This window comes from Lolium rigidum, chromosome 1 (genome assembly GCF_022539505.1).
Source record: "Lolium rigidum isolate FL_2022 chromosome 1, APGP_CSIRO_Lrig_0.1, whole genome shotgun sequence".
Lineage (NCBI taxonomy): Eukaryota > Viridiplantae > Streptophyta > Magnoliopsida > Poales > Poaceae > Lolium > Lolium rigidum.
Genome location: NC_061508.1, coordinates 186,288,054 through 186,300,244, shown reverse-complemented (window position 1 = coordinate 186,300,244; position 12,191 = coordinate 186,288,054). Strand labels below are relative to the sequence as shown.

The 12,191-nt window shown below is 45.0% G+C and overlaps 1 protein-coding gene across 1 annotated transcript; it reads right to left on the bottom strand.

The window, feature by feature from the left end:
• Positions 1 to 897: 897 nt before the first annotated feature.
• LOC124686130 (diacylglycerol kinase 4-like) lies at positions 898 to 9,360 on the bottom strand. The gene is made up of 11 exons (XM_047220132.1): positions 8,896 to 9,360; positions 5,662 to 5,784; positions 4,983 to 5,068; positions 4,116 to 4,215; positions 3,946 to 4,021; positions 3,210 to 3,292; positions 2,655 to 2,725; positions 2,159 to 2,236; positions 1,867 to 1,954; positions 1,678 to 1,794; positions 898 to 1,228 (listed from the first exon to the last, which is right to left on the bottom strand). The coding sequence occupies exons 1-11, from the start codon at positions 9,358 to 9,360 to the stop codon at positions 1,064 to 1,066; spliced, it is 1,452 nt and encodes a 483-aa protein (XP_047076088.1). The 3' UTR covers positions 898 to 1,063.
• Between the last annotated feature and the right edge of the window lie 2,831 nt (positions 9,361 to 12,191).

The following is a 12,191-nucleotide window of genomic DNA, read 5'->3' as shown; positions in this document are numbered from 1 at the left end:
ATTATTTACCCAGAAGTTCCACTATCGAGTCATTTTTTAAGTTCTCTATATAAAAGTTGACAAGCATGTAATTTGATGTTCTCCTTTTTTAAATACAAGCATGGAGAACAAACACTTACACAGCGTTGTTAGAAATGACTTTGATTATTGACCATATTCTTATAAGCACCTGAGTTTGTGATGGTTGGATGGTCCCTTCATACTATTATAGCAAATTAGCACCATTGTCATCAGTTCTATAGAGGACCTGTGGTTAATTTTAAAAACATACATTCTCGAATTAAAAAAGCAAAACTATTTAAAATGCTATTGTTGTTTAAAATATAAGTTTCCATGGGTGTAAGGAGGTCACCTCATACGAAATTAGGAGCGAGACGGAGTTCTGGATCGTCTCCTTATCTCTTTTAATATTATTATTGCTCCCATATATTTTAAAGCTCTATTTATTTATATTCCCAAAAAAATTGATTATGCTGCCTGAACCCTTTTCCTTCTACATGGTCATCATATCAACACAAAAGAAGATCCTGGGGACGTCAGCCAACAAAACCACTTATAATTGTTAGAACTTACAGTGGGGAGGAGATCTGCGAAGTAAAAGATTTGAGAGATGAGTGCTATCTTCTTTCTTCAAATCGAGTTGAGATTAAACTCGAAATGAAATCATGGAATAGTAGTTTCCATAAGATTTCCTCTGTACATTCGGGAGGAAAGAACTGCAGTTTTGTCTGACGCCTCTCTTTTACATCTGGTCGTGTGGTACCAATCATTCAATCAACAAGGTCGTCCCTACCAGTACCGACCTGAAATTACTGAACATATGCAACATCAACTCCATGCGGTACACATGATGTTAATTCAGAACTCCGATCAAATCACATGGGAATGGCTACATTCTGTTGTTGTTCTACGAACTCTATGTATCCTCAACTCCATATAAAGTTATGGTTTTGTGCAAGCATGATCAGGATTCAGCTCGATGTCCATCAAGCTTCCTCGCTGGAAGCTGAAAATTGTTTTGGGCAGGTCCAGCTAGGCCAGGACTCTAAATCTTTAGCTCTCACTAACGATCTGCACCATTGATGATCAATGACCGGTAAGGCACCCTTTTGATATCAACGAATGTCGAATACTCGGCGTTCAGCGGTTGCTTCCATGGCTCCCCATCCATTTGCATGTATGCATCCCTCCATTGACCACCTTTGATCTCTAACCGGATTGCTGCTGCCTGAAATAGCACATTTTGAACAGTTATACCACGAATTCAACACTACAATAGTGATGCCGATGTGTGTTTCTTGCTTCAGCTTTCTGTGATGCTTCATTTCTACCTTTGTTTTTATTTGCATCATTTGCTTACCATATTCTTCAGAGTTAACGAACTTGGAATTGAACTCTACTGTGTAGTTGATCATTTGGTATTAGTATTCTCTGCTTTGACAATTTTAGGTTTTTAGTCAATTATGAAATCTTCGTGTAGCTCGAGTTTTGCTACTATCATGTATCCATGCATTAACCTGTCACCGTGATAATACGCCAGTTGTTTTCTACTCAGCTGCTCTACACGCCACAAAAACCATATTCTTCTATAGCGATCAAGAAAATGTATCACAAGCTATGCCAATAGATATTTATCATTCCATATGGGTACCCGATAGTTTTTGTGTACACAAATACCTGGGCAATGTGTTTGGCAGATATAAGTTCAACCATCACGAGCGATGCATGCCACCCTTGCTTCAACCCAAATATTTCAAGAAGGCCATCATCTGATTGGGCTTCGACAAATCCTTTCTATTCACATAAGAGGAAAATGTTAGTAAAGAGGAAAAATAATAAATAATCACATTACTGTATTCATCACACCTTTTCCAAGTATTCAGGTTTCAAAGTTCCCCATGGGTTCCTTCCACTCGCATAGTTGTGAAGGTTTAACGCAACAATAGCCCTTACACTGCATCAGAACAATTTTCTGAACTGTAATTACATTATATATATATTTGTGCTATAGTATTTCGGAAACATATGTGTCCATAATACTCTCAGATATACCCAAGAGCAGTGGATCCAATGTTTCCAGTAACTAAATAGTTCTGAGATCAATTTAAAATATGCAGACCAGAATTGTTTCACTGATAGCAAGAAACTGCTAACTTGCCTTGATGGTACAGGGATGTGCTCCCACTCAGAACTGTCCATCTTCTTTACTGATAAACGGATAATGTTCGTCAATCCCCTAATATGATAAAGAATGTCAGGAGCGTTAATTACTGCAGATAACTGAAATCCTTATCTGAAACCCTTAACCAAGTCTTTACTGGTCTACTCTAGCTTAGAAAAAATCACAGTTATGAATGAGTTTGACTTGGTCACTTGGACATACCATAAAGGAATCAAAGAAACTGAACAAAGCTAAAATAAATTCTAAGATGATAATTTCGCAAAATTAGAGCACTGGAAATGACAGCTATGATCTTGAATCACTCATATGTAAGCATTTCAACATGCTCTCTTTGTACAAAAAACACACTTGGCCCATTTAAAAAATGAAAGCAGATAACAGAAATACGAAAATAATCACTTGGTTGATGGTGTTCCCAGATTTCCAGATATTAGTAATAGGCACCATATATTAAGAAAAAAGGATAGTGTACCGTAGTTCAGGGTCGCTAATACACTGTGTAAAGAACCATCCTTGCTTGCAGGTATATCCTGCGTAAATTAACTGTCATAAAATCAGCTAATCAGTAATTTAGTTATCAGGGTTCACTTCAAAATCTTGTTACAAGAACTATAGAATGCCATAACAAAATTCACAACTTGAAACTATCCTCATCCCCTACCAAAAGATAACTATCCCCTACTAGATAAAGTATTCATCAACCTATGCAAGCAAAATAAATTCTGAATCATCTCTGCAGCCATAAAGCCACTAATTTTATGTTTTGATGCAATTCACAGACAATTAACCAGATGTTTTGTAAATCAGCTAATCAGCTGTCATTTCCCACTGCTCTAATTAACCAGATGCTTCAGAAGATGTCTTGTAGTCTCTAGACAGTAACGATGGTTCTACTCCAAGTAACCATTACGAGTATAGAACCAAAAAGGACATAAAACTTGAACAGACAAAGCTATATCAAAAAGTTTAGGCTGGGGAGTTGTAGAATTCCCATTATTGAAGGAAATGGCGTCAGTAAGTTGCATACCTTATTAGATAAAGGACCACTTGCAAGGAATGGCTTCTCGTCACGTAGCTGATGAAATCCGTATGCCACTTGAGCATCCATCCCTGCATTTCAGACCAAATGCACGGTGAAGGCCCTTTTGTTTTTGGAATGATACATACACGAGTGAAAATTAGAAATAACAACATATGGTAACAACAAAACAAGCCCGACATATGTACACTAGGTTATATGCATCATTTTGTTCGGTGCTGATATGAATGTCAGGGGTGACAGAAATAACTCTAGAGAGATGATTCATCTTATTATTTCCAAGGAAGAACTAACAAATGTGTTACTTTACTATTAAATAGCATAAAAATGAACAAACTTATCACCCAGGAACAATATAAGGAAATATGCTCGATTTTTTAGAAGACAATGAGCAAAGGAGTTTGCTCAAGCTTTGAACAATCTGTAGCATATTCGTCTAGAAGAATGGATAAATTGAAACAAATTTCTCTGCTACTCTTTTGCCTAGAAGAAGGCACTGTAAATATATAACCAAGATTATTCCAAACAAGAGCCTCATCTAAATTTCTTTATTAGGAGATGCTAGCACATACTCCCTCCGCCACATAATGTAAGATGTTATTAGAACCAAATTATATTGGTTATCATACATCTTATATTATGGGACGAAGGGAGTATGTTCTTAAATAATGAAGACAAATACAAGCAATGCAACTAGAAGTTGCCATGTCAAGAAAGAAAGTACCTATGCTGAAGTAATTATAGAAGACGCCATCAAAGCATAAAATTGTCTCAGGCAACTCTCCCTCAGCAGTGCCGTCCTGCAGTACATATTATTACAATCATGTGGAGTGTGGGAAAATAAACTGCACTTTGCTGATGAAACATTGCTACAAGAGAGTCCATAAGAAGTACATCATAAAATGTACACTCCCCGAGGTGCCTAAGGGAGTGGGGAAGATTCAGTTCTTGTTCTTCCTCTTTTTCTTCTGGCATAGAAACAACGACGTGCCAGCTGCACAAGGTGACTGATATTCAACAACTGGAAGTGATCAATTCTGGAAGTATGAAACATACCTATTCCCTCTGTCCCATGATATAAGAAGTTATTACAACAGTTATACTCATATTGGTTGTAATAACATCTTATATCATGGCACAAAAGGAGTACTAGAGAAGAAACTTGATTATACAGTTCTGCAGCTATAGTGCTATAGTTGACACACATAAAATAACATGTCATGCAAGAACAGTGGATGAACACACAAAATAAACATGATGTAGCAAGTTCAGTGACGAGCTATACTGATGGAATAGGTCACTTCAAGCATGAGTATCTCCCGTACAAAGGAAACCTTAATGGCATTAATATGGACATGGAATCTTTCAGGATAGCTACGATAGTCTGGCGTTTCAGTCACTGCATGCTCTGTTAAACAACAGAAACACCCCTAAAGCCGATGTGTATTATCAACACCTGCAGTGCCTACCATAAAACAGGACCTTCTAATACGGACCTGACAGATCACCAGGATCATATTCCTACTAACATGAGCACGTCAAGGACAATGTTAGTCCTTGTTTGTTATGGGCATGGCTAGCTAAGGTATGGGTCCGTGCATAGGCAACCAGGGGCAGCTATCCTTTGAATCAGGTTAGGGTTGCTTTCGGTGCAGAGTAAATTAGTTTATACTTGATACATATGCATCACATCTACTAAATTAAAAATCAGAATGCAAAGAAAAATCTTAACAACTTTATTATTAGATAAACAAGAATAACCTGTCCAAAGAAGAAACTGGGCCCAAAATAGCCTTGTAGAGAGATCGTTTAGCAGCAGCTTTCCATGAGAAAGGAAATGAAGCACCCTGAAAATAACTGTTAAGGATGAAAACTTGCAGTAAGTATCATTGGGTAACTATAAGAACCAAAGAAAGAGATCCTTTTACCCAACCAAAGCTCCTGGAAAGATCATTTCCTGTTCCAAGTGGTATGACAGCAACTGGCGGAACAGGTTCCCGGTTCTGAACATATAGTTCTCCTAAGCATCCCAACACCCAGCCTACTGTACCATCACCTCCTGCTACCTAGGTAGGTAAAGCACAGCAAGTATTTAGAAGCTTTCGGAGAATATGAAAGGGTGTTGCTGACTACTGTGTGTGCCATTGGATGAAACAGTGAAACAATATACTTCTTGTCCACAAAATAGGTAAGAATACTTATTTGTAAATTCAAAATACTTAGCATCAACTAGTATAATATTATCTGTAATGTGTGATGTCAGAATACTTATTTGTAAAATACTTAGCATCAACTAGTATAATAATATCTATAAGGTGTGATGTCACTACTCAGTAGCACTTTCAAATGCATAAACTAAAACAAAGAGAAATGCATATATTATGTAGTGATCTTTAGTTGTTTACAGTTATTGCATCTAGCAAAGTTAGTACATACATACCATGACTCTCAGGTTATCGCGAACTGATCTTGCACTATGATCCCCAGAATCGGCAAGTTGCTCCAAACAACCCAGAGCATACTCCACAAATTCGGAAGGTTTGACGATCGTAATATCAAAAACCTGGAGTAAAAAAAGGTGGTGTCATTAACAAGCATTTACTAGAAAATCCCTTTCTATCTTTTAAAAACAGACCAGTCAAAAAGTTTATATGGCACGTTGATTAACATTCCCACACTTCATCTGAATTTAAGTACAAAGAGTGAGGAAACTACTTGGGACACCTGGAAGACTAGGAATGCTGAAGTCTTTGACAATGTAAATCCTAGTTTGAGTTCCTTGTCCTAACAACTTGGGCGGCACCCTTTGTATCTCTCCTCCCCCCTGGTCCCCCTCCCATCTCTTTCTTGTATGTGTTATTCTCTCATCAATAAAAAAAAATACTGTAGGAGCCTCACCTACAGTTTCCAGTTAAATAGGAAGTACAAAAGAAAGAGTTTTCTAATTTGAGTGATATCCTGCCAATTTATACTCTGAGAATGCTTATTCTCCTCATAAATTATTACACGATGGATGATAAGCGACAGGTAGCAAGTAAAACACTTTACACAACAGAGCTAATTCAGATCCATATGAAATAAAACAACTTCAATGCAATTCAGATTGTAACACGAAAGGCTGTGGCAGTGCTCTGTATGTGCCATAAGAATCATTCATATATTTGTGTCAGCTCTGAGAACTAACTATTCTGGTTTTCCATAGCAGAGAAAAACCTTGGACATATTTGTACCCCATGCACTATATTCTATTTTCTTATCAAGCATATAATCTTTTCTACTTTTAATCATGTTCCAGTTATGCAGTTGTTTATTTTACAGAATTATTCACCATCTTTTTAAGCCAGCATCTCTCTTGGGTTCAATCTCTACCGACCTTCCGCAGTTCGTCTCTTGCTAGCATTGCCATACTGTGTAATCATGGTACTAGTGTAACAATGGAGGAGGATCTTTTCCAGCTAAATCTGTCAACAAGGTTCATATATATAGTACATTGCTTTTGATTCTTTTCAAGAGAAAACAGTAGAGCTTAAAAAAGACAGTATCCTTGGTTCAGAACTAAATGTAACGCAAGAATGCAGATTAATAATGATATATATTTGTTCAGAGATGAACATGAATGTCTATTGACGATTTACTGCATTTATTTATGTACATTATAATTAGGAGGGAATTTTTGTACTCCACTAACTTTATACCTCAACTCATGCATCACTGATGTATCATGAATGCCATATTTTTCTGGGCTGAATAGTCCATGCTCGATAATGAGACAGGTACAGCTGTTAGTACACAGTTTGCTAGTTACTACCAATAGTCCTTGCATGAACAGATGCCATCTTTGAACAAATGGAAACGCGCTCGATCTCTGACAATAATTTCTCTCCCGTATACTTTGGATATAAGTTTGGTGACATGATGGCAATCTTGGCAGACTCTGAGGTTCTTGACAATCCGAATGGGCGTATTATCACTTGTACTAATCAAAGCAAATGCGATGGCCAGCTTCTCACTGTGGCGGCTGAGTGCACCTTCCTTCTCTTCTTCTTCAATGTCAAGCAAAACTTCTTTCCTGTCAGGGATATAACCTTCCTCCAACCTTATCCTAGTATCAATCTCATACCACTTGGTCAAAATATCTTTGATGCAGGGATGAGAGAGATCTCCAACAATGAATTGATGGACAACTCCCTTAATCTCCACATTGCTACATCCAGGTATCTTCTCAACCCCCTTGTCACGCATTACGTGCCTGATTTCCTTGGCAGAAGCATGCCTACCAGAGGCAGAGTAAATGTTAGCTAAAAGCACATAAGCACCACTTTTGTCGGGCTCCAATTGAATCCAATGCTTTATAACATACTCAGCCAGCTCTACATTCTTGTGAAACCTGCAGCCAGCCATTAGGGCTCCCCAGATTAAGGCATCAGGTTTCATGGGCATTTTGTGAACCATGTCTCTGGCCTCGCTGAGCAATCCATTCCGTGCCAGGAGGTCTACCATGCATCCATAATGCTCAATCTTGGGTTTAATGCCATACCTGTTCACCATGGAATCGAAAAGCTCCCTGCCCTTGTCAACCAACCCGGTGTGCGTGCACGCGCACAGCGCACCAATGAAGGCGATATCATCCGGCTTAACACCTAAGCTCTCCATCCGGGAGAAGAGCCTCAGTGAATCGGAGCCTCGGCCGTGCATCGCCAGGCCTTTTATCATAGTAGTCCAGGTGAGCACATTCTTGTCCTTCATTCCCTCAAACACCTCCATTCCAAGCTGTACCTCACCGCATTTGGCGTACATATCGACCAATGCAGTGCCCAGAAACACGGTGATCCTAGTAGAGGTTGCTTTGAGGTAACCATGCACCCACTTCCCCTGCTCCAGAGCCCCCAGCTGCGCACAGGCAGCGAGCACCCCAACAAGAACCGTGTCGTCCGGGGAGACACCTTGGTCCTGCATCCGAGAGAACACCAGGAGCGCCTCCCTCCCATCTCCCGCCTGCACGTAGGCGTTCACCATGGCGCTCCAGGACACAACGTTCCTGGTGGGCATTTCGTCGAACAGGGAGCGCGCGTCGGCGACCCGGCCAGCCCTGGCGTGCGCCGTGATGAGCGTGTTGAAGGTGGAGGCGTCGACGGAGGCGGAGGTGCGCAGCAGGAGGTGCGCGTCCGGTAGGCGGGCGAGGAGGCCCGCGTGGACGCGGATGAGCGCGTTGTTGACGAGGAGGAACCCCGTGAGGCCGAGCCTGAGGGCGTGCGCGTGGACGGCGAGCGCGAGGCGGCGCGCGCCGGGGACGGCGGGGGAGAGGGCGAGCGACTTGAGGAGGGAGGGGAGGGTGTGCGGGGTGGGGAGGAGGCCCGCGCGGAGGAGGTGCGCGTAGAGCGGCAGCGCGGCGTGCGGCCTGCCGGAGCTCGCGAGCGCCCGGATGAGCGCGTCGTGGAGCTCCGCGCTGCGCCGGAGCAGGCCCGACGTGATGAGCGCCGCCTGGATCCGCGCGATCGGCCGCGCGTCCCCGCGGCACCGCGCGAGGAGCTCCGCGTAGCGTCCGACGGCGGCCATCTCATGACGGAGCATTATGTTTCCGGTTTCCCTCACTCACAGGTAACGCGACGCGAGGCGAAACCGATACGATGCATGACATGCAAACGGATAGAGAGAGAGAGAGAGGTGGTTTGACCTGGTCTTCGCCAATGAGCTCCTGGAGGCGGGTCTTGAGGACGGGGCCGAGGCGGCCGCCACTGCGCGGGTTGACGAAGGCGACGAGGGGGTTCTCGGGTGCGTCCTCGGGCGCGAGCGCAAACCACGGGTTGGCCGCGGCGCCGCCGACCCCGGGGGCTTCGGCGAGCGCGAAGGCGCCGGCGGAGGGGTCGCGCGCCTTGAGCGCGGCGTGCACGGCGTCGCGGAGGCGCTGCGGGAGCGTGGCGCGGAGGCGGAGGTCCTCCTTCTCGAAGGCGGAGGAGGCGGCGCGGCCGAAGCCGCAGCTCCGGAAGGAGAGCGACTCGATGAGCGCCCCCACGAGCGGCGGGGACGCGTAGCCGGCCGGCGGCGAGCGCGGCGTGCGCAGCGCCTCCCGCTCGGCGGGCGACGGCGCCGCCGACAGCGAGATGGACATCTCCGAGAAGGAGCGCGACCGCGGCCGCATCGCGCGCGATCGGCCTGGCCGGGGGTAGGATCCGGGCCGGAGCTGAAATGCGTTTTCCTGCAGAGGCGTGAACGTGGGGAGAGAAGAATCACCGACGCGGCGGTTGGAACGGAGGAGGTGGCGGAGCTTAATTTGTACGGAGGGAAGGAGGGAGGGAGGAGGAGCTGGCTGCACCGCTCCTCACCTCACCGGCCAAGGAAAACGTACGTAGGAAATAGCTAAAACTTGAGTTGGAAAGGAGCTATGGAGATCCCAGCCAGGGCCAGGGGGAAAACGAGACCAAATTTGCTGCATTTCGCCCGCGGGAGTTTCACTTTGCGTCGTGTGTATTTACCTCTCGATCCACCCTTGAATGAAGCAATACGTCAGTTTTAGACTAGAACAGTTAATACTCCGCCAGATGGTGCAAACGTGGAGGGAGTATATGATTTGTACTAGCAGACGTGCAAACGTGGCCAGATGGTGCCGTATGTGGAGGGCTCCACCACGCACGACATGGAAACCACAATGTTGGCAACCACTTTCTGGGTTTGCCGAGCATGACACTCGGCATGCACTTTTTTTGTATTTTCAAATTTTAAATAATACAGTATTGCATATATTAGGTACAAATTAAGGTTTTTTTTTGAATGGTCACCGGAGGGGAGAGAATCCCCACCTGAATTTTTTCATTCATATTTGCCTATCGAGGCTTTGCAGCCTCGTACAAGATAGGTTCAAATGAACCGAGAGCACATAGAGATTAACAGGAGGAGAGAAATAACCGGAAAACACGCACACAAACATACACACACGCACATGAAGGAAGACGAGGACGAGGAGGAGTGCCACTGGATGCCATCGAAGGGAATCACAATACCGAGACTTTGCAAAGACACCACCACCTCCACGCCAAGCAACCATCCATGAGTTGGCAGTCCGGAGCAAAAACTGAACAACGAGTGTCGTCGGCTTTGTCGAAGGGGCTCACTCCGCCGAGAGGACATTGCAGACACGAAGTTCGTAGGATAAACCTGCGAGGAGTTTCTTCCAAGGCCATCGAAAGGCAATGCGAGACCGAGATTCCACCAGACTTCACGAACCTTGACCAGAAGCTCTGCCATAGCGATGGCCAAACTTGAGGGGAGAGGAAGAGCACTTGTGTCGCCGAAGGGGATCGATCAACCGAGACTGCACCAGGACAACGAAGCTCAGCACATAGCCTACGACCATTGTCTTCAAGCTTTCACAGCAGCTCTAGGAACGGGGAACAAAGGCACCACATGGCAGGACCGCGATGCCACATGCCTCGCCGCCAAATACTCCTCATTGAACAACACAGCAAGGGGATCCTTTTGCGACGCCTTCAAGAAGGAAGAACGACGCAAGACGCCATCGTCGCCAAGCTTTCGCCCGGAACCACCGCACTGGCCAGAGGTGTGTCTCACATACCACGCCCCCTGTAGGGCAAGCGACACCAAGCAACGCCGCCGTGGTCTGCTCAGGCAGAGCAAGGGTTTCCCCAGAGGCACACCTCGAGGCAACGCAGGTTGCAGATGCAATGAGGCTCCCCCATCAGGAGATGAGGGCACAGCAGCCAGCCAACCCAGCCAAGGCGACCTTGCACTGAGAGGATGACAGGAGAAGGAGCGGAAGACCACTCCGGCCAGATCCGGATGAATCTGGCCCAGACCACACCACCGGCCAGCCAGAGACGACAGATCCAAGTTGAGCCCAGGCCTGCAGTCGACTGGCACCACCCCTCGCGCCGCCAAACAGCCACCACGCAGCGAATGGTCACCTCCGCAGATGGCGACGGCCGCGCCGCCAGGACGCACCGCGGAGCCGTCCGTGAGCAGGACCACGGCCGGGTGCTGCACCACCCGACGCCCAGCCGCACCTCGCCACATCCACCTTCGTCGCTGGGGCGCTGCCGGTGAAGGGCCAAGGTGGAGCCCGTCGCGCTGAACTGCCGCGCCCACCACCTCGATGCACAGCAGGCAAGCGAACAGATCCCCCCGCCGCCGGCCATCAGCAGCCATTTTGGCCGGCGATGTATGCCGACGGCGGCGAGGGAGGTAGAGGAGAGAGGATACAAATTAAGGTTGTATCCTGCCATGATAAACAATACTCATTGTCAAAAGGCATATATAGTTTACGATAATATGCTCGTATTTGGTATAAAGATGCATCCTGGAATGGGAAACAATCTTGTCAAAGGGAGTTTTCATTTTCTCTGTACATTTTTTTTTTCATTTTCCAAGTATCAGATATGGGTTTCTTTAAGCACATACCAAAACTCGGTTGCAAAATTGGGCCACCCAAATTTTCGCAATTTAATGACTTCACCATATATCTGCATCTCAAGGCTTTCTAGCTACTTTTCATAAGCCGATTTAGCGTGAATTTGGTCAAATCTGAACTATAGGTGCTTCATAGTTTGCTCATGTTTTTCTTTCAAAAATTATTTTATGGTACACAAGTACATATCTCCAAATAGTTTTGCATGATTCAACCATTGCTATGAATGGTCATGCTAGCAATTTTGACAACATTTAGTATGAGCAACATGAATATATAGTTCCACAACCGAATCACATATTCAATGATACATACAAATGTTCATACATTGACAACTTAATTAAAGTTATGAATACATTGGAAATTACATCAACCGTGTGATTGTCTCGAGGGCATATTTCCAACAGGAGGGAGACGCCCTTTCAACAATAACAATTGCACCGACCTTGGGAAATCCATTCCCTCGTTGAGGTCCAATGAAGTTGCATGGTGCCACCTAAGATAGTTCTAAATGAGTCGAGGTTTCCCTCGACAAAATCATGAAGGTACTA

Excerpts from the sequence above, each read along its gene's own strand:
- LOC124686130 (XM_047220132.1), bottom strand. The coding sequence starts at position 9,360 with ATGCGGCCGCGGTCGCGCTCCTTCTCGGAGATGTCCATCTCGCTGTCG. Across the intron at positions 5,785-8,895 it reads AGCTCATTGGCGAAGACCAG|GTTTTTGATATTACGATCGT; the intron begins GTCAAACCACCT and ends TTTTTACTCCAG. Across the intron at positions 2,726-3,209 it reads GTGGTCCTTTATCTAATAAG|TTAATTTACGCAGGATATAC; the intron begins GTATGCAACTTA and ends ATTTTATGACAG.